The sequence below is a fragment of the Lithobates pipiens genome, unplaced genomic scaffold, assembly GCF_037356315.1.
Source record: "Lithobates pipiens isolate NorthernLeopardFrog02 unplaced genomic scaffold, aLitPip1_a1.2 Scaffold_28, whole genome shotgun sequence".
NCBI lineage: Eukaryota > Metazoa > Chordata > Amphibia > Anura > Ranidae > Lithobates > Lithobates pipiens.
In genome coordinates this window covers 18057959-18080114 of record NW_027507789.1, presented here as the reverse complement: position 1 = coordinate 18080114, position 22156 = coordinate 18057959, and the positions used below count along the sequence as shown (strand labels likewise).

Genomic DNA, 22156 nt, shown 5'->3' with positions numbered 1-22156 from the left:
AAGGGGCGTTACATAGGCAGGCTAATTCTAATCAGGACTTGAAAGAATGCAAAACATGTACTAAAACATTGTTAGTGCCGTGTGCACAGTGAGGGCATTGTGCAATACATATAAAATAGAATACAATTATATACAGAACCTACAAATTTCCATTACAGTCTATATATGAAATTACGGAGGAATAATCTGTGAACAGCTTAGTGGGCAATCAAATTGAATAAAACTTCACCGTGAATAAACCAAGGATTACATTTTATTTTTATTTTTTTTATAAAATTGCATAGTATTATGATGTATGGAATATCTTCTACATAAGATTGATAGTGTTTATTCTGGTTTTCAATTGATCTATAGGCACTGAGGTGGATTTCCAATGGAAAAGCCAGTATATAGTGATACAGATAGTAGGTATCAGTTTCATATGGGGCATGGTCATACCATTTTTGTCTTGTCAATAGAATGCAATTGGGGAGCGTGAGATATATTTGAGAACTTGAAATATATTTCTATTATTAGACAGTAAGGCCCCTTTCAGTTCCGTCCAAGCAGAATCCTCCTGCTCAGCGGGGCGATCTGTCCACTGAGCAGGCGGGTGACAGGTCCGCGTCCGCTCCGCTATGCAGACACAGCCCGCCTGTCAGAAACCATGAATCAGACTGAGACAGAAGTACAATTAAATCACACTTGTTTATTAATAAAAATAAAAAGGTAAATAGAAAAAGCGTAGTCAAGCATAGCCAGAGCCCAGTAACCAGATCGGGTAGTCAGCCAGGCCAGAAGTCAGGGATCCAAGTAGAGCAACAGCAAGCAGGATAAGGTGCCAGAAGGGATGTCAGCAAGCCAATCTTTAAACAAATCGCAGGAGATGGTTTCTAGTGATGTGACCAAGACGAAGGCAGAGGTGAAGTGAGCTGGAAGGCTTTAAGTAGGCAGGTCAGACGAGCATCATCAGGAACAGCTGATAACTGTGGGGAGAGAAGATAGCTGGCAATTAACCGACAGCTGAGCAGCAAGCCCAGAGAAGGAAAGGCTAAATCAGCCCTGACACCGCCTTCCACTATGGGGCGGTTTGCCATCCCTTCGGCAGATTGGATCAGATGACAATTGGATGGACATTGATATGCAGTCTGTTCCCATCCAATTATCATCCGATACGCTGGATGGGTGTTAAATGTATCGCCGTGCAAATATGTTTGGTGGATTTCATTAGGTCGGATGCTCGGCAGGTGTCAGCAGATATCCCTGGTCCCATAGACAACAATGGGTGGTCCGATCGGGTCCACCTGAAAAAATTGACCAATCAGTCCGCTGGTGTAAAATGGGCCTATAACTGTACAAATGAGTGAGAAGGGACTAAAGCTGGCCATACACCTATAGATTATCTGCTGATTTTCTATGGTTAGATGGAAAAAAGGGCAACAGATTTCTCCATGTATGCTAAACTGTGTGGATGGAGGAATCTCCCACTGGGCCAAGCTTCAGTATCTTGCTAGTCGGACAGTAGACTTAACCACAGTAGTGGCATACATCAGGGAGAAACGAGAAGTCTGGCTGCGGAAAAAGAGAATGAGCACAAATTCTGTCTTGGGCAGAACTTTACATTCCAGCCTTGTCTACCATCCACATTGAAGGTGTGGACAACTGGAAAGTGGTTTACCTCACCCGACAGTGCCTGGACTCAGAAGAATGGTCTCTTCACCCAGAGGTGTTAAAGGACCTGTGTCTCAGGTGAGGGATGTTGGATGTGGATCTCCTAGCCTCCAGGTTAAACAACAAACGCCACAGATTTGTCTCCTGGTAGCCAGTGGACCCAGTGGAAGTGGAAGCAGTGGATGCTCTGGTGGTGACTCCATGGGATCAGTATCATTTGATGTATACCGTTCCCCTTCTGGCTCTCCTTCCTCATCTGCTCTGCAGGATCGAGATAGAGGCCTTTCCTGTGATTCTCATCTGGATCAGGAGAATTGGACCATGGCAGACACAACCGGGGCTTTCTCGATATTCTGTCTCAAGGGCTGGTTTAGCACCCTGCTTCATGGTCTCTGTTTTTGTTGGCATGGCTGTTGAAGCCCAGTTTCTTAGAGATAGGGGTCTTTCTGATTCGGCCATTCCTACACTCCTGAAAACTATGAAGTCCACATCATGCAAGGGCTATCACCGCACATGAACAGCATACTATGCCTGGTACAAGGACAGAAAATTACACACACACAAATACTCTGAGGAACAGATACTGAGCTTTGTCCAATCAGGGCTGGATTAGCGTCTGGCCTTGAATACCATCAACGGCAAATATCACATGATCTTATTTCAAAGACCGATTGCTTCTCATTCCCTTGTGCAAGGTCTTGCTCATATAGTTCCACCTGTACATCCTCCATTGATCTTGTGGCATCTCAGCCTGGTTTCCCTCGCTCAAAGACTGCATTTTGAACCCATCAGAGATAACCTTTATTCTACTATATAACTTATATGGTAGCTTTCCTCTGCTAGGTGAGTGTCCAAGTTGGAGGATCTATCTTATCCTATGCTTCATAGTGGTAAAACTATTCTAAAGCCTAGTACAAGCTATGAGATTATTGGATGAATGATCTTCGTTTTTCTTTGTTTTTTTGGGGTTTTTTTTTTTGCATGCTTGTCTCCATATCGAAAACGAATAGGTTACTAAAGTACAAAAATTCTCGTATGACAGAATAAGAATTCAGAAGTAATGTATTTATATTGTACTTTTGGACGAAAATTGTACTGATTAAACGAAAATTGTACCATATGGTATTGCACCAGAAAAACGATCGTGTTTGTCCCGTCGTAAAATTTCTGATGAAAGCTGTGTACTAACTATCAGATTATCGTACAGTCGCGTTGAAAGAGGTATTTTTTGTATGATATTCTGTGTATGGGGCTTAAAATCCAGAGCCTCATTTTTCCCTAGGGTAGACTCTGCTTTTCACCTTAACCAAGACATTATTCTTCCATCTCCCTGTCCTGCTCTGGTTCATCCTAAGCCCTTGTACACACGGTCGGACATTCCGACGGAAAATGTCTGATCGGACCGTGTTGTCGGATAATCCGACTGTGTGTGGGCTCCATCGGACTGTTTCCATCGGAATATCTGACGGACAAAGTTTTAGAGCTTGGCTATAAAACTTTCCGACAACATGATCCGATCGGACTTTGTCCGATTGTGTGTAGAGAATTCCGATCGGACAAAGTGCCACGCACGCTCAGATCAAATTCCTAGTCTCAAATTCCTAGACCAAAGCTATTGGCTATTAGCCTGAACGTAGTCCCGTCGTAACGAAATCACGTTATCACGTTACGTACGGTCGGATGTTCCCGACAACTTTGTCCGACCGTGTCTATGCAACACCGGTTTCGGACAAAATCCGTCGGACAAAATCCGACGGATTTTGTTGTCGGAATGTCCGACCGCGTGTACAAGGGCTAAGGGGATATCCCGCCAGCGGTTGTGTTTACCTCTCAGCTGCATCTTCCTTCAGACAGACTGACTTCTTGTTTGTCATTCCTGAAGGTCCCTCTAAAGGACAGACTGCCTATTGTTCCACCATGTTTCAGTGACTCGAACATGTAATTTTTAAAGCTTATCAGTTTAAGAATACATTTTCAGCTTTTCAGGTGTACTCCACAAGATTGAAGAGTGCTTCCTGGGCTTTTCAGCATCAAGCTTCTGTTTCCCAGATTTGCAAGACCACCGCCTGGTCTTCCACACAATCTCTGAGTTTTACTAGTTGAGTGTTGTATCTGAAGATACAAACTATGGATATATTGTAACTCTTTTCACTGTCCTTCTTTTGCCCCTGGGCGTTGTGTTTCTGGGTTGCCCTTCCCACATATGGACTGCTTATAGGTTGTCCCAATGTTCTTGATTCTACTAATTCTACAATGAACAGTTAAAAAAGTAGGACTTTTGTATTCACCATAAAGTCCTTTTGTTGGGTTTCATCAAGGGACACTGGTCTCCACCTCTCTCTCTCTCTCTCTCTCTCTCTCTCTCTCTCAAAAATTCATCCTGGCAGTATAACCCAATGTTCCATATTTTTATTTTCATCAATTTAGTATTCTTCTTCTTTCTCTTCTTCTTCGTCGTCGTCTTCTCCTTATTATTATTGTTATTAATATTATCATGAGCATCCATCCAGTTTTCTTCACCTTGCAACTTTATTTATTATTTTTATTTTAATGATGCCCAAACTAGTTTTTGATTTTAGAATTTTAGGTTACTTTTATGTGTGCACTGGATTTTGAAATACATTTATATCTGGACTCAAATATAATGATGTAGCTCCTTAATTCTAGATTCACTCATCTGCATCTCAACCACAGGTGATTGTGGAATATCGTTCAGTGTGGAGAAGCTCCCCCGGCCCAAAATTCAGATCCTTAATTCTACCATCATACTTTTGGATGACAACAACAATGGAAATCATTTAATTATACTTCAGGGTTCTTGCGCCATGAACCTATTTTCTGAAGCATCTGAATTCCAGGGAAATTACAATTACCCTGGTTATCTGATCTCAGGGGCACGCCAACCACCCAAGTCACCTGACTTCCAGAGACATTCCAACCATTCATGTCCCCTAACTTCAACCACCTGGGTTACTTTACTTCCAAGGACACTCTAACCACTCAGGTCACCAGACTTCCAGGGACAGTCCAACCACTCGGGTCACCTGACTTCCAGGGACACTCCAAACACTCAGGTCACTTGGCTTCCAGGGACACTCCAACCACGTATGTCCCCTAACTGATAAGGATACTTGAACCATCCAGGTCACCTGACTTTCAGGGAGACTTCAACTACCCAGGTCATCTGATTTCAGGGGCACCCCAACCACCCAAGTTACCATACTTCCAGAGACAATAGAACCATTAATGTCCCCTAACTGCTAGGTATACTTCAACCACCTGGGTCACTCAACTTCCAGGCACACTCCAACCATTCAGGTCACTTGGCTTCCAGGGACACCCCAACCACCCATGTCCCCTAACTGTTAGGGATACTTCAACCACCTGAGAAACTTGACTTCCCAGGACAGTCCAACACCCCATGTCCCCTAACTGCCAGGGACACTTCAACCACCCAGGTCATTTTACTTTCAGGGACACTCCAACCACTCAGGTCACCTGACTTCCAGGGACACTCCAACTACCCATGCAACCTTACTTCGTATTTCAGGCACTGCAAGCACCCAGGTTCCCTTTCGGTCTTTCAGGGACAAGCTTTGATTATTTATTTATTTTCAATATTTTTTTTTTTTTGGTTCAATATCTAGAAATGTTCTGTTCTCATTATCTGGATGTTGAAAATGGTCTGATCTGGTCTGAAAATGTGAGAAGATAATTAAAAAGAGAGCTGCTGTGAAGGTGTACCAGCAAACTCAGTAGCATGGCGTGGCGTCCTTGGAAATGATTGGCCCAGTGCTTTGAGGGAAGACTTGCCGACATTTTTCCCTTGTGGTCAGGTGACCAGATGGTCGTGGCACTGATGGCCGCGTGACCAGATAGGCCATGGCAGACGTGGACAGTCGCTGTGGATCAATAAATTGATCAGATGAGGCACAATGGTTGTCTTCTGTTGGATATTAATCATCAGTCCTGTCTGCTTGGAATTTCTTCCTGGTTTTGGGTCTGTTAAAATCCGCGATCTATAAATCCACATTATATGGTCAGGAATTTTCCTGAAAGGTGCTATTGTTAGGGATTGGCTATGATCCTTTAATCCTATCATATACTCGGGGCTACGCCGGTCCTGAAAGCAGAACAGACAGGCTGTGCCATGGAGGTCCTTCGCGATTTTCTTCTGATGTTCTGGGAAGTATGTGGCTGTATCGTTCCATCGGCAATGCGATGGGTGGTCAAACCCAAACAAAAAGACGTGTCAGGTGCCATCTGCCTGGTGACCGGAGCCGCCGGTAATGTTGGAAGACGTTTTGCCCTGGAATTTGCCAGGAAAGGGGTACTTGCACTTGTACTTTGGGATGAGGACAGAGAAGGGATGGAGGAAACGGTGCGCCTGGTGAAGGGTCTGGGGGTCCGCGCTTACCCCTACACCTGTGACATGAGCCAGAAGAATGAAGTCTACGCCACAGCCCGCAGAGTGCAGCGAGAGGTGGGAGACGTCGCCATCTTAGTTAACAATGGCAGCATTGTGCCCGGGGAGCGATTCTTCCAATGTGAGGATGACGTTATTGAGAGGAGGATGAGGAGGAACTGCCACGCTCATTTCTGGGTAGGCAACACTTCAGAAAGCAGGATGCTGACATATATGTATGTACATTGTTGTGTAACCAATCAGGGGCCGCTGTCCACCTGCAATGCTGCCAACCACAGAGGGGAACAGTGTTGCCAACCTATCAGATTGAAATTTACTGTTACAACACCCAAAATTTACTGGCACGGCCAAGTTTTTACTGGCATTTCCAAAAGTTACAAAATTACAGTTGTGAGTGCAAATTTCTGTATTTAGGCTACAAATAAGTACAATATGCAATTAGCAATGTGATTTAAGGTAGATATTAAGCCAAAAAGCATATTTCTTATTTTATTCTCAATATAGTAAGTGGCTCAGGGGCAGGAAAATAGAATGGGCGACACACACACATGAAATGGACTCTCACAGTGACCCTGGTGCAGCAGCACAGATCACTAACACGTCCCATCCTGAGTTACAGTGACAGTCTTTCTCCATGCCAGGTGGTCCTCATAGTCCCCTCCAGTCCAAACAGAACTGACAGTGCCGCTCCTGGCTTGCCTTGCTTCCGTCCCACAGACCCGCACACGAGGCTCTGGCGGCTCCGCTCGGCTCCCTTGCACCATGACATCACACAACATGCTCAGGCACCATCTCCGCCAGACCCGCCCCCCCCCACCTGTACCACCTGAACACACTGTAGCAGGCACTTGGATGGTCCTGTCCAGTTCCGGACCCGAACTGCACATGCCAGTTCCGAGCCAAGCGTCACAGCCATATTTTTTTACTGGCACCCTTTTCCTCTTACTGTCATTTACTGCAGAAAAGTGACATTTTTTTACTGGTTGCCAGGAAAAACACTGACGGTTGGCAACACTGGAGGGGAAGTCAGTGTGTAGGTGGCGCTCTAGAAACACAAAAATTGAAACATGAAACATGAAAATTCAAAAAGACAAAAAAACATCCAATGAGATTTTATCATTCACTAATCCAGCATCAGCATATTGACATCTGATTGGTGTGGGTTACTGCACTTTGCATATCATCATTTCTATTGGGTATACTCTGTCTGCCAAACAAATTCAAAATGGAAAATGAATCTGGAATTGGCAGCTTGTAATTCTAAACTTCCACGTAGAGGGTAAATTATTGGAAAACATTCACTCTGTGAGATGGTGAAACTTGGATGGGGGGGGGGGGGGGTCACTGGTAATGTACCTGCTGACTCCCACAGACATCTGTTGACATGTTGGTACCTGCTGACTCTAGCTGACACCTGCTGACTCCCACAGACATCTGTTGACACGCTTACACCTGCTGGTGACTGCTGACACCTGTTGCTGCCTGTTGACACCCACAGGCATCTCTTGAGCTATTGACATCTGTTGATGTCTGCTGATGTCTACCCACACCTGCTGATTCCTGCTGACAACTGTTGACTGCTGATATCACTTGCTGACACCTGTGGATGTGCTGGCACCTGATGGCTCCAACTGACACCTGTTGATGTCTACTGACTCCCACAGACACCTGTTGATGCTCTGACCGACACCTGTTGATGTCTGCTGAGACCTGCTGATTCCTGCTGACAACTGTTGACTTTTGATATGACCTGCGGGCACCTGTTGATGTGCTGGCACTTTCTGTCTCCAACTGACACTTGATGCATAGGCACCTGTTGATGTCTGCTGACACCCGCCGACTCCCACAACCTGTTGATTCCTGCTGACATCTGTTGATTGCCATTGACTCCTGTTGATGTCTGCTGACTCCTACAGGTAGCTGTTAAAATGCTGACACCTGTTGATATTTCATGACGCTACCAATACATGCAGACGACTGTCAATCCCAGATATCACCTGCTGCTGCCATTACCATCTCTTGACATGCTGGCACCTGCTGGTTCCAACTGACACCTGTTGACGCGCTGACAATTGTTGGTGTCCTCTGACACCTATTGATGTGCTGGCACCTACTGACTCCAACTCATGCTTGTTGATGTGCTGACGCTTGTTGTTGTCTGCTGACAGCTACTGATTCCCGCTGAAAACTGTTGATGTCTGACGACACCTGCTGACTTCCATTGTCATCTGCTGACACCTATTGGCACCTGATGATGCCCACTGACACCTTCTGATTCATGCTGACAATTGTCGATACCTGATGACACTTGCTGACTCCTGTTGATATGCTGATACTTGTTGCATCTGCTAATTTAGCAACATGCTACACCCAACTGCTCTGCCATGTTACGTCTGTGATAATCCTGAGCTGAAGCATCATAGAACCCGCAGTCAGAACTGTCTTTCTAGCACCCATCCTGCTTTGCCTGACCCCCCCCCCCCACACACACACATATATATATATATATATATATATCCCTACCCATAGGAGGGTGTATATCAGAACCAGGTGGAGCTTGTTGTACATACAGGCTGTGTGAGTGTAAGCTCTCTAGGCTCCACATATAATGATGCGGTTTCTCAGCAGATGGTGAAATGTTTCCTTCCCCGGATGATGGAGAAGAAGAAGGGGCACGTTGTCACCGTGTCCAGCCACCTGGGACTTGTGGCAGCACCATACCAGGAGGTCAGTGTCTCCTCTATTACCGCTAACTGCACAATGAGAGATCACCAGGGGGCGCCAACGGTGTAGTGGTGTGAAAAGTAAGATGGCGTTGCTGTATGTAAATGAGGGGGAGGAGATACTGATATTATATGTAAATAAGGGGGAGGAGGGAGATGTTAGCTGGTATTATATGTAAATGAAGGGCAAGAGATGGTGACTTCTGCTGCAATATGGAAATAAGGGAAAGGGGACGCTATCTGCTGATATTATATGTAAATAGAGGGGAGGAGATTCTGACTGCTGATATTATATGTAAATAGAGGGGAGGAGATTCTGACGGCTGATATTATATGAAAATATAGGGGAGGAGACTCTGACGGCTGATATTATATGTAAATATAGGGGAGGAGATTCTGACAGCTGATATTATATGTAAATATAGGGGAGGAGACTCTGACGGCTGATATTATATGTAAATATAGGGGAGGAGATTCTGACGGCTTATATTATATGTAAATATAGGGGAGGAGACTCTGACTGTTGATATTATATGTAAATATAGGGGAGGAGACTCTGACTGTTGATATTATATGTAAATATAGGGGAGGAGACTCTGACTGTTGATATTATATGTAAATATAGGGGTGGAGATTCTGACTGTTGATATTATATGTAACTATAGGGGAGGAGACTCTGATGGCTGATATTATATGTAAATAGAGGGGAGGAGATTCTGACTGTTGATATTATATGTAAATATAGGGGAGGAGACTCTCACTGTTGGTATTATATGCAAGTATAGGGCAGGGATATGCAATTAGCGGACCTCCAGCTGTTGCAGAACTACAAATCCCATGAGGCATTGCAAGACTCTGACAACCACAAGCATGACAGCTAGAGGCAGAAGCATGATGGGACTTGTAGTTTTGCAACAGCTGGAGGTCCGCTAATTGCATATCCCTGGTATAGGGGAAGAGACTCTGACTGTTGATATTATATGTAAATATAGGGGAGGAGACTCTCACTGTTGGTATTATATGCAAGTATAGGGCAGGGATATGCAATTAGCGGACCTCCAGCTGTTGCAGAACTACAAATCCCATGAGGCATTGCAAGACTCTGACAACCACAAGCATGACACCCAGAGGCAGAAGCATGATGGGACTTGTAGTTTTGCAACAGCTGGAGGTCCGCTAATTGCATATCCCTGGTATAGGGGAGGAGACTCTTACTGTTGATATTATATGTAAATATAGGGGAGGAGACTCTGAAGGCTGATATGTAAATGAATGAGAGAAGATGGTGACTCCTGGGGCCATATGTAAATGACGGGGAGGAGTCAGTGACCCTATCTGTGTGTAATTAGTGTTTGTCATGACCATGATGCCGTTTCCATTTCAGGATTTCTGCGCCAGTCAGTTTGCCGCAGTCGGCCTCCATGAATCGCTTAGCCATGCTCTGAAATCCAAAAACATTGATGGAGTGAAGACAACCCTGATCTGCCGATATCTCCCCACCCACACATCTGCGGACATCCCCTCAATCAGGTGGGCACTGATCAGGTGACAGGTTCGCTTGTCAGTGATGACCCCATGATGTATGGGAAATCAAGATTGATTTTTTTTCACCCCAGTGGTTTTCTACGCAGAAACAGTCGAGTGTGTGTGATTGTTGGGGGAGAGAGAGTTTCTGGAGGCTGTGGGGGAGAGAGAGTTGCTTTGGAAAGAGAGAGATGCTGGAGGCTGGCGGGGAGAGAGTTGCTGGAGGCTGGGGGTAGGAGAGAGAGATGCTGGAGGCTGGGTGGGGAGAGAGTTGCTGGAGGCTGGGGGAGAGAGAGACGCTGGAGGCTGGGTGGGGAGAGAGTTTCTGGAGGCTGTGGGGGAGAGAGAATTTCTGGAGGCTGTGGGGGAGAGAGAGTTTCTGGAGGCTGTGGGGGAGAGAGAGTTTCTGGAGCTGTGATAGAAAGAGAGTTGCTGGGGGAAGAGAGAGATGCTGGAGGCCGGCGGGGAGAGAGTTGCTGGAAGCTGGGGGGGGGGGAGAGAGTTTCTGGAGGCTGTGGGGGGGGGGAGTTGCTGGATGCTGTGGAGAGAAAATTTCTGGAGGCTCTGGGGGAGAGAGAGTTTCCGGAGGCTGGGGAGAGAGAGGGTTGCTGGGGGGAGAGAGAGACGCTGGAAGCTGGGGGGGGGGGTTGGAGGCTGGGGGGAGAGAGAGTTTCTGAAGGCTGAGGGCAGAGAGAGTTGCTGGAGGCTGGGGGGAGAGAGAGACACTGGAGGCTGAGGGGGGAGAGAGTTTCTGTGGGGGTTCTGGAGGCTGGGGGAGAGAGAGTTTCTGGAGGCTGGGGGAGAGAGAGTTTCTGGAAGCTGGAGGGAGTGAGAGTTGCTGGGGGGGGGAGAGAGTTTCTGGAAGCTGGGGGGAGAGAGAGTTTTTGGGGGCTGGGGGGAGAGAGAGAGAAACACTGAAGGCGAGGGGGAGAGAGAGTTGCTGGAGGCTGGGGGGAGAGAGTTCCTGGAGGCTGGGGAGGAGAGAGTTGCTGGAGGCTGGGGGAGAAAGTTTCTGAAGGCTCTGGGGGAGAGAGAGTTGCTGAAGGCTGGGGGGGGGAGAGAGATGCTGGGGGGAGAGAGTTGCTGGAGGCTGTGGGGAGAGAGAGTTGCTGGAGGCTGTGGGGGAGAGAGAGTTGCTGGGGGAAGAGAGAGATGCTGGAGGCTGGGGAGGAGAGAGTTGCTGGGGGGGGGAGAGAGAGAGTACACAATGGACACTATCCGCCGGGGGACACTATTTGACACGACACCGGCACGTCGGATCCCCAAACAAAGCCAGAATCGGCTTTGATCGGGTCTCCGCTATAGTAACCTGGAAGCGATAATGTGACATCACTTACCCAGGTGTCAGCAGCACCGTTTTCAAAAAAATCCTAAAAACATTCAAAAACACCAATCTCAGTGTTTTGAATGCTTTTAAGAGCAGAGGAGGGATTTGGGGGCTTATTGACCCTAGATCCCTCCATAAAGAGTACCTGTTACATGCCTTTTGCTGTCAAAAGGATTTTTATATTTCTTGTGACAGTAATACAAATGATAAAAAAAAATGAAAAGCAACAGTATATATATATATAAAAAAAAGAATGAATTAATTAATAATTAAAAAAAAAAAAAAAAATTGCTCAACAATTGAGTCGACTGACCGGACTTCATCCTGATTCATAAGTCAGACTTAGTTGCCGATAGTTGATATTGCGGGGAAGGGGGGAGTCTGTCGGAATTTTTTTGCTATTCTAAGAAGTACGAGGAGACTAAAGTTGGCCGTGCACTAGTAACAGTTTGTTCTAAACATTTTTTAAATAATTTAAATTCATTCATTTCATTCAATTCTCCGATCATTCATAGGGTCAAATCCGCATTTCGTTTTTACCGCAATGACAAGAAAATTCATAGGCTCGGGACAGAAGTTTTTTCTCGAATGGATGAATTTCTAACAGTGTGTGTGATTTTCATTTGGTAAAGTCCATTCGATACAAACGTTAAAAGTAGGGCTGTGGAAATTAAAGATTAATTCCTTGATTAATCTTTAATTTTCCGGGTCTTCAGGGAGTTCCGTCGGAGATCCGGTGACGTCACGGACATCGTCACCGGATTCCTCCCCCCTTCCCCAAGTGCGTCCGTCTACTAACGAAGGGAAGGGGGGAGGAGTCCGGTGACGTTGAAGTTCTGATTGAATGTAACGCATATGGGGGAGGAGCTACGCATGGCGTCACCCACTGCTGCCCTATGGAACTTACATGATTGTCGGCTTTACATGCTGTGTTTTTATCATCTTTACGTGAGTAGTTTGTGTTTGAACACAAAAATTAAATATTATACTTAAGCGGTGAGGATTTTTCTTTCTACACATGACCCGGCGTCCTTGCTGAGATCTAAGGCCGCGTACACACGGGCGGACTGTTCGCCCAACTTTGTCCGCTGAACAGTGTTTCAGCGGACAGTCCGCTCGTGTGTGGGCTTCAGCGGACAGTTTCAGCGGACAGTTTCAGCGGACAGTTTCAGCGGACAGTCTGACGAACAAAGTTTTTCGGAATTCCCGTAAGACAGTCCGCTGAAACTTGGTTTGAGCGGACAGTCCGCTCGTGTGTAGGCTTGTTCGTCAAACTAAGTTCCGCGCATGCTCAGAAAGGATTTACACGCCGAAGGTTGCATTGCAGTGTATAGGACGTAGTTTTTCGAGTCCCGTCGTACGTGCCGTTCACGTCATCGCGCACGCTTTCAGCGGACTGTTCGTTCATCGTGTGTGGTCAAGTCCGCTCATGCAAATTTTGAGCGGACTGTTTGTCGGATTGTTTGACAAACTAAGTTGGGCGAACAGTCCGCCCGTGTGTACGCGGCCTTAGGATATGTGAGAGTTTATGGTCCGTGTTAACCCTTTTGATACCCACTTGCATGACCACCTGTTTGCACGGGGGTCCATGCCATAAGGTGAGAGTGATTAGTTAGACCGGAGTTGGAGGGATTGTCAAGCTACTGTGGGAAAAAAATGACTTGAGTACAAAAAAAAATAAAAAATTACTTGCATCAGTGCTACAGTTTGAATTTAAAACGTATTTGTGTGAACTGTGAAGTTAAGTCATGGATTGTGGAAACTAACTAGTGTCGGGTGATTGTATATAGTGTATACCACATTTACCACTGACTAATGCAGAGTTGCAATGCAAGGAGATCAGATAAAAGTAGTTGGATCTGTATGTGCGTTATAATTAATCGAAATTAATCGATTAAAAAAAAAAGATTAATCGAACACGAAAATTTTAATCAGTAACAGCCCTAGTTAAAAGCAAACATGATTTTAACGTACTTTCGAATTACTATCGCCAAGTCTTCGAATGTACTGAGAATTTTTGTATGAATTGTCCTGTGAACTTTCATTCAGAAATCTACTAGTGCATGACCAGCTTAAAGTGGAGGGCCACCCAAAAAAAAAAAAAAATGCATTAATAAAATAACAAATTTTTTTTTTTCACTTACCTGAAACGCTAATCTAACTTAATCTGCCTCTTCCTATTCTGCGGTGCTTCCTCCTCTTCGGTGAGCGGCCCCGTTGCCTTCTGGGACAGGTGTGTATCCCAGAAAACAACGGGGCCATTCACAAAGCGCCGGCTGACTCGCGCATGTGCAGTAGGAAATGGGCAGTGAAGCCGCAAGGCTCCACTGCCTGTTTTCCTTGGTTAGGATGGAGGCGCCAGCAGCCGATCCGATGGACGGATCGGCCTCGGGGCAGCCGACATCGCGGGATCGCTGGACAGGTAAGTGTCCTTATTAAAAGTCAGCAGCTATCGTGTTTGTAGCTGCTGACTTTAAAAAAAAAAAAAAAAATATTGGCCGGAACACCCCTTTAAAGAGGAAGTAAACCCTGATGAGTTTACTTCCTCTTTTTTTCCCTGCAAAGGTAAAGCATAATGGACTACTATGCATCGCATAGTAGCCCATTATGTGTCACTTACCTGACACAGGAGCCAGTGAAGTCGCCGCTGTCCCCTGTAGTCCGCCGCATCCATCTTGCTTGTGGCGTCTCGCAGCTCCGCCAAATGACAGCGGCGAAGCCGCGATGACGTCACTCCCGCGCATGCGCACGGGAGTGGCGTCTCGCAGCTCCGCCGCTGTCATTCGGCAAAGCCGCGATGACGTCACTCCCGCGCATGCGCAGGGAGTCGACAAATGCGGCAGCTCCATTCTTGGAACTGCCGCGTTTAGTGCGCCTGCGCGCCGCTGTCTACGGCGCATGCGCCGTAGACAGCGGTGCCCGTTTTCGGGCAAATATCTCCTAACCCATATAGGTTTAGGAGATATTTCTTGGACCTACAGGTAAGCCTTAATCTAGGCTTACCTGTAGGTCAAAGTGGTTTGTAAGGGTTTACTTCCTCTTTAACTTTAAGGAGAATCACCCTGATAATTTGTCCTGTTTACCATTTTCATTAAATGTGAAAGTCCCAAACTTGGGTTTGGGTTGTAATAGAGGGGAAATCTTCCAATGGGGACACTAGTCCTGGTGACCTCCAAGCGATTCCCTAAATTTGCAAGGATTTGCCCTCACTTCCTGCTTCATCTAAGGGACAGGAAGCGAAGAGAAATATCCCCAATGGGACAAAGAGGGCAACAATAAACCTTAGTGGGGTTATAATTTTGACTAAAATGCCATTTTAGTTTTAGTCCCATTTTAGTCTTTGGACTAAAATGCCATTTTAGTTTTAGTCGTATTTTAGTCATCTCAATTGTTTTATTTTTTTATACAAGAAAAATTGTTTTAGTTTTAGTCATATTTTAGTCGAATAAAATAGTATTCATTTAGTCGACTAAAATGTTTTAGTCGACAAAATTAACACCATTGGCTCAGTATTCTTTGCAGAACACTGTGGACTATGTCAAAGCTATATATAAAATATTAAGCTATAAATAATATTAGTGATGAGACATTAAGAGTGTAAGCTCCTCAGGTGCAGAGACTGGTTTGAATGGCTGTGTTTGCCGTACATCGCTGTGGAATATGACAGAGATATATAAATGTATCTTAATAATATTAATAGTTTGTGACTGTGGGTGGACAGTATATTAGCTCCTCTACTACAAAGACTGATATGACTGGCTCCAGGGGCGTAACTATAGGGGGTGCAGCAGTCGTGACTGCAACCGGGTCCTGATGCAGGGGGCCCATGCAGCCCCCTCTACATATGGCCGGCAGCAGCATAGGCAGCTAGGGGTACCAGTGCACCATGCACACGGGTGGCTGGAGGTGGAGGGTGACTAGCAGAGCTCCATGCTCGAAAATTGCACTGGCTGCTATTTAGTTTTGCATTCCCTGCATGACCCGTGTCCTCGGCTGGCTCCTCAGAGTACCCCTCTCCTGCTCCATGCATTGCCGCTCAGTCCGATGTCTGTTCTCCCCAGCCCCCCCCCTGAGTCCGGCCCACACTGCACACTTCTCCCGGGTAAACAAACCTTAAGCACATAGCTGCAGTGCAGCCCTATGAGAGCTCCCCGGAGGACACTATAGGCTTTTCTGACAGCCCCCCTCCTCCCCCGTCATACACAGATGTTGAAAGGTCTTTCTGGGAGATATTCTGATATTCAGCACACTGGATGGAGCCCAGGCCAACATGGATGAGTGCACGGCCTACAGCTTGGTCATGGTGAGTGAGAGGACCCCATCCCCCACACACCATTACTTACCCCCTCCATCTCCCCCTGGGGACAGGGACAACTTCTCCTGTGGGGACAGGGACCCCCACCTCCCCTGGGGACAGTGACCCCTTCTCACCTGGGGGCAGTAACTTTATCTGCCCTGGAGAAAAGGACCTAATCTCTTCTGGGGACGGGGACTCCATCCTGCCTAGGGACAGTCCCCCAATGGGGCACCTAAAAAAAAAAAAAACAAAAAAAAAAAAAACACTGATACCAGTGGTGGAACTACAGGGCTCACAAAAGTCATACCTGTGACCACGCCCTGGAGTTCCACCACCGGACTTGGAGGGAAGGCTGGGGTTCAGGGGGGCCCTTCATTGTTTCTTGCATCGGGGCCCTGAAGGTTCTAGTTACCCCACTGACTGGCTCACTAATCTCTGTACAGCACTATGGAATATGTCAGCGCTATATAAATATGGAAGTAAATGTGACAAGTGTGTCTCTGCCTTGTTTTTTTTTTTTTTTTCATTAGACCGGAATTAGAAGCTTATTTTTCATCGGCATCTCAGGAGAGAGATATCAGGAAGGCTGTCGGAGGGATTCTTAGTGAACAGGACATGGTCTGCACTCCCAGAATTCTCTATTTTGCTGCTCTTCTCAAACAGTGAGTAGACATAAACCCCTCTATATTGGGAGATGAGCGTCAATGTCGCTTTGTTGCTCTGAATTGTAAGCTCTGGGGTCCAGGAACACAAACGGCCAATTAGTGTGATGTAGGATTTGCACATTGCCGAAAACTTTCATAGGATTTTTATTGATTTGTTGTGGCAGTGAAGCAGCTAATCTGTCATCAGCATGATCAGTCATGAATATCAATATAATCATCTGCAACATATATATATATATATATATATATATATATATATATATATATATATATATATATATATATATATATATTTTAGCACTCTGTTGGTGTGATGCTGCAGATGATTATAATTACATTTATATTTTACATTTCTATTTGCATAAGGTCTTTGTATAGCTACCTTTTCTGTAAGCAGCCTTTCATATCACAGCATGGGCCAAGCACTAAACTTTCACACCAGGGCGTTTTGCAGGCGCTATAGCGTTAGAAATAGCGCCTGCAATCCGCCCTAAAGAAGCTGCACCATTATGTGTAGTGTGAAAGCCCCGAGGGCTTTCACACTACAGCGGTGCGCTGGCAGGACGTCAGAAAAAAGTCCTGCCAGCAGCTTCGTTGGAGCGGTGAAGGAGCGGTGTGTTTACCGCTCCTCCACCGCTGCTCCCCATTGAAATCAATGGGGCAGCGCTGTAATACCGCCGGAAAAACGCCGCTATTGCGGCGTATTGCCGGCGGTTTCAACCCTTTCGCGGCCGCTAGCGGGGCGCTTTTACCCCCGCTAGCGGGCGCGAAAGGGTTAAAACCGTCGGCAATATGCCGAAATAGCAAATCCGGCGGTAAAACGCAGCTAAAAATAGCGGCGTTTTACCGCCGACGCAATGGGCGGTGTGGTGTGAAAGGGGTCTTTAAGTCATGATATCAAATCTTTTTTATATCAGAAAAACAGCAGGTTTGTAGAGGAGACCGAATCAGGTGACCACTGTATGACAACTTTTTTAGTCAAAGCCCTTTCCCCCCGACTTAGTTGGGGTAGGCGGAACACTTTGGTGGGTGTGGGTCAGCCACGCCTCTTGACCTCTGTGGACACACCTGCTGACCTTTGGAGGAGATCCCTATTCCAGTCCCTGAGTCCTAACCTTGTTCTTCAAGGGGAAACCCTAACCATCTAACCCCTAAACTTAACCCAGTATGCTGGGAAAAAATGTTTTTTTGTCTTGTGCAAAGCCCTTCCATGTGCACCTTACTCTAAGACCCCTTTCACACCGGAGGGCACTGAAATAGCCGCTGCTGTGTCTCCAATGTGAAAGCCCCCGAGGGCTTTCACACCAGAGCGGTGCGCTGGCAGGATGGTAAAAAAAAAGTCCTGCTAGCAGCATCTTTGGAGCGGCTTCTGCCCACTGAAATAAATGGGGCAGCGCGGCTATACCACCGGAATAGTTTGCATAGCTTTGCGGTGGTTTTAACCCTTTCTCGGCCACTAGCGCGGGGGGGGGGGGGGGACGGTAGGCCAAATAGCGCTGCAAAATTGGTGGTAAAGCACCGCTAAAAATAGCAGCGTTTTACTGCTGACACCTCCCCAGTGTGAGAGGGGTTTAACATCAAGTTACAAATTGGAGCAGTTGCAATTTTTCTGAGCACTAAGCGGAAGGTTCTGCTTTTACAATCATCCCTTTATCATTCCCAGTGTAATATACTACCCCCTCTCCCCCTTTACATCCTTATATACATACAGCAATCGTTGTAGGTCTTACATCAGCGAGAAGGTATCATGGGGACAACAGAATGCAATGCTCCAAAATGGCCTAGTGTGAGTTTTTTTTTTTTTTTTTAAAGCGGGAGTCCGCCGGGACTCCGCGTTTTTTTAAAAAAGCCAGCAGCTACAAATACTGCAGCTGCTGACTTTTAAAATAGTGACACTTACCTGTCCAGCGCACCCGCGATGTCGGCACCCAAAGCCGATCTCTCGATCGTCTCTCGGGTGCTGCCGCCGCCATCTTGGGTATGGGAATCAGGAAATGGAGCCTTTCGGCTTAATTTCCCGGTTCCCTACTGCGCATGCGCGAATCGCGCAATAAGGACGGTCCCCGCTGCCTCTGGGATCTGTGTGTTTCCCAGCAGGCAGCGGGGCACTTGCGGAAAGGGGCGTAATCTACACCCCTTTCCGCAGAGAGCTATCCCGGAAGTGGGTGCAGAATACCTGTACTGTACAGGTATCTGCACCCCCCCTCCCCCCTGAAAGGTGCCAATTGTGGCGCCGGAGGGGGGGAGGGTTCCGATGAGCGGAGGTCCACTTTAGGGTGGACTTCCGCTTTAAAGCAACCCATGATTCCACTCTGTTCTCTGGTATGCGGGTCTCTGTACAAGAACAGAGGGTGCACCAGCCTTGCTTATTGTGTATAGTATTAAGAGCATAAAAATTCAGTGCTCCACTCCCAACATAGGGAAGATGTTTTAAGATGGCTAACATGTTTCGAAGGTGGGTCCTTTCTTCCTCAGAGCCAGAATGTTTTGGCTCTGAGGAACAGGGGACATACCTTCAAAACACGCTTGAAGAGGAAGTAAACCCTGATGGGTTTTACTTCCTCTTTATTCCCCTGCAAAGTAAAAGCATAATAGGCAAGTATGCATCGCATACTAGCCCATTATGTGCCACTTGCCTGCAAACAAAGTCCACAATGTCCCCTCTGGTGGAAGCATCCATCTTCACCCCTCTTCCTTTCAGGGTCGCGGACTCCAGCTCTGTGACTGGCCGGAGTCGTGTGACGTCACTTCCGTGCAAGATCTAGTGTGCATGCGCAGATAACGTCAGCGCAAGTATATATAGTAAATATCTCCTAAACCATGCAGGTTCAGGAGATATTTCCAGTACCTACAGGTAAGCCTTATTATAGGCTTACCTGTAGGTAAGTGGTCTGTAAGGTTTTACAACCACTTTAAAAGAAGTCCAGCCAAAGTTTGTTTGGCTGTACTTCTATGGATCACAGGAGTGCAATTCGTTTTCACTCTGCTGATGTCACCAACTGTCAATCCAGGCATCGCATCAGCCCGATCACGGAGTCTGGATCCACCAGGTGCCTGGACTGACACCCGGCTCAGCCTTAGTGAGCTGTTGAGATGGTTGTTCCGCCCCCTCTACAGCTCATCGCTCCAATGAGTGAGGAGGAAAAGGAGCAGAGAGCTGTGGCTGACCATCTGTAGCTCTCTGCTCATGAAGCTGTGAAAACCGATCGCTCGGCTCTCAGTGCATAGGCGCCAGGGGACAGATGCAGCATCAAACCCATGCTACATACATCTAGGTAAGTATTAATAGGGGGGAAAAAATCCTTTACTTCGCTTTTATACTATATGCAGTTTGCGAGCATACAACGGTTTTATTTCTTCAATAAAGGGTTTTATAAAAGGTAATGCACAAGGCTGGCACATCCTCTGTTCTTGTTGTTCTTTGTTCTAGTGTTTCTATTGGACTCCTTCCAGTTCCTAGGGGGCTGCAAGGTCTTGCCTAGTATCAAGTTGCTGAAGATTAGGTTCACCATTGTCACTATGGAGATCTAGAGTGCAGGAGGGAAGTGGTTTAATTTGCATATAGCCCTCTGTGCCAGGGTGGGGTGCAGAACCTTGGTGGCAAGTACGGTACCCCACTCTACACACTGGGGGAGATTTACTAAAGCTGTAGTGTGCTAAGTCTGGTTTCTCTGCAGAGCTGCACCAATCAGCTTCCAGGTTTTATTGTCAAAGATGAACTGAACAAGCTGATTGGCTACCATGCACAGCTGCACCAGATTTTGCACTCTCCAGTTTTCGTAAATTAACCTCACTGTTCTCTCTAAGGTGAGACTGAGATCCCACAGACTAGCAAAATGATCATATGATGCCTAGTGAGCACCGTCAGGGTAGAGGTGACCAGTTCTCTATGGCAGCAAAGCGCAGGACATGCAGACATAATGTGGGTGCAGTGTGAAAAGACATGATGTAGGAATATCTATGATCTGTGTTTTCTCTCCCCAGTGTTGTGCCCTGGGAGGTGCAGCTCCTCTGCTACAAGTTTCTAGAAGGAGAAAAAAGGACAAAATGACTCAATCAATACCATTTTCCAGATGTTTCCACCCAAGCTCACCCCATTACTCAAAATATGAATTTCACCCTCTATTGCGGTATCCACAAACACATCTTATTTTCTGTTTTGTAGACACTAAAAAAGCTGATTATCTGCCCTTTTCTGTACCGTGAACATATAATAAAAGATGTAGGCGAATATATGTGTGGATCTGTCCCAGAGCAGAGGTGAACATGTCATGCGTGTGGATCAGTCCCAGAGCAGAGGTGAACATGTCGTGTATGTGGATCTGTCCCAGAGGTGAACATGGCATGTTTGTGGATCTGTCCCACAACAGAGGTGAACATCTCGTGTGCATTGATCTGTCCCAGAACAGGAGGCGAACATTTCAGGTTTGTGAACCCGTCCCAGAGCAGAGGTGAACATGTCAAATGCATGGAGATGTCCCAGAGCAGAGGTGAACATGTCATGTGCATAGATCTGTCCCACAACAGAGGTGAACATCGTGTGTGTGTGTCCCCGTCCCACAACAGAGGTGAACATCGTGTGTGTGTGTGTGTGTCCCCGTCCCACAACAGAGGTGAACATCGTGTGTGTGTGTGTGTGTCCCCGTCCCACAACAGAGGTGAACATCGTGTGTGTGTGTGTCCCCGTCCCACAACAGAGGTGAACATCGTGTGTGTGTGTGTCCCCGTCCCACAACAGAGGTGAACATCGTGTGTGTGTGTGTCCCCGTCCCACAACAGAGGTGAACATCGTGTGTGTGTGTGTCCCCGTCCCACAACAGAGGTGAACATCGTGTGTGTGTGTGTGTCCGTCCCACAACAGAGGTGAACATCGTGTGTGTGTGTCCGTCCCACAACAGAGGTGAACATCGTGTGTGTGTGTCCGTCCCACAACAGAGGTGAACATCGTGTGTGTGTGTCCGTCCCACAACAGAGGTGAACATCGTGTGTGTGTGTGTCCGTCCCACAACAGAGGTGAAAATCGTGTGTGTGTGTGTCCGTCCCACAACAGAGGTGAAAATCGTGTGTGTGTGTGTGTGTGTGTCCGTCCCACAACAGAGGTGAAAATCGTGTGTGTGTGTGTGTCCGTCCCACAACAGAGGTGAAAATCGTGTGTGTGTGTGTGTGTCCGTCCCACAACAGAGGTGAAAATCGTGTGTGTGTGTGTCCGTCCCAGAACAGAGGTGAACACGTCAGGTGCGTGGACCCATCCCAGAATAAAGGTGAACATGTCATGTGTGTGAATCTGTCCCAGAACAGAGGTGAACATGGATGCATGGAACCCTCCCAGAGAAGAGGTGTACATATCAGGTGTGTGGATCTGTCCCAGAACAGTGGTGAACATGTCATGTATGTGGATCCATCACAAGGTAGAGGTGAACGTGTCAGATGTGCAGATCCGTTGCAGAGTAGAGATAAACATAACAGGTATGTGGATCCGTCCCAGAACAGAGGTGAATATGTTGAGTGTGTGGATTTGTCCCAGAGCAGAGGTGAACATGTCAG

At 46.8% G+C, this 22156-nt stretch overlaps 1 protein-coding gene across 1 annotated transcript; it reads left to right on the top strand.

The window, feature by feature from the left end:
- The first annotated feature begins 5769 nt into the window (after positions 1–5769).
- LOC143935150 (retinol dehydrogenase 10-like) lies at positions 5770–20843 on the top strand. Its single transcript, XM_077458804.1, has 5 exons — positions 5770–6253; positions 8705–8803; positions 10184–10329; positions 16478–16609; positions 20597–20843. The coding sequence occupies exons 1-5, from the start codon at positions 5801–5803 to the stop codon at positions 20661–20663; spliced, it is 897 nt and encodes a 298-aa protein (XP_077314930.1). The 5' UTR covers positions 5770–5800; the 3' UTR covers positions 20664–20843.
- The last annotated feature ends 1313 nt before the right edge of the window (positions 20844–22156 follow it).

Excerpts from the sequence above, each read along its gene's own strand:
- LOC143935150 (XM_077458804.1), top strand. The coding sequence starts at position 5,801 with ATGGAGGTCCTTCGCGATTTTCTTCTGATGTTCTGGGAAGTATGTGGC. Across the intron at positions 8,804-10,183 it reads TGGCAGCACCATACCAGGAG|GATTTCTGCGCCAGTCAGTT; the intron begins GTCAGTGTCTCC and ends TTTCCATTTCAG. Across the intron at positions 16,610-20,596 it reads TTTGCTGCTCTTCTCAAACA|TGTTGTGCCCTGGGAGGTGC; the intron begins GTGAGTAGACAT and ends TTCTCTCCCCAG.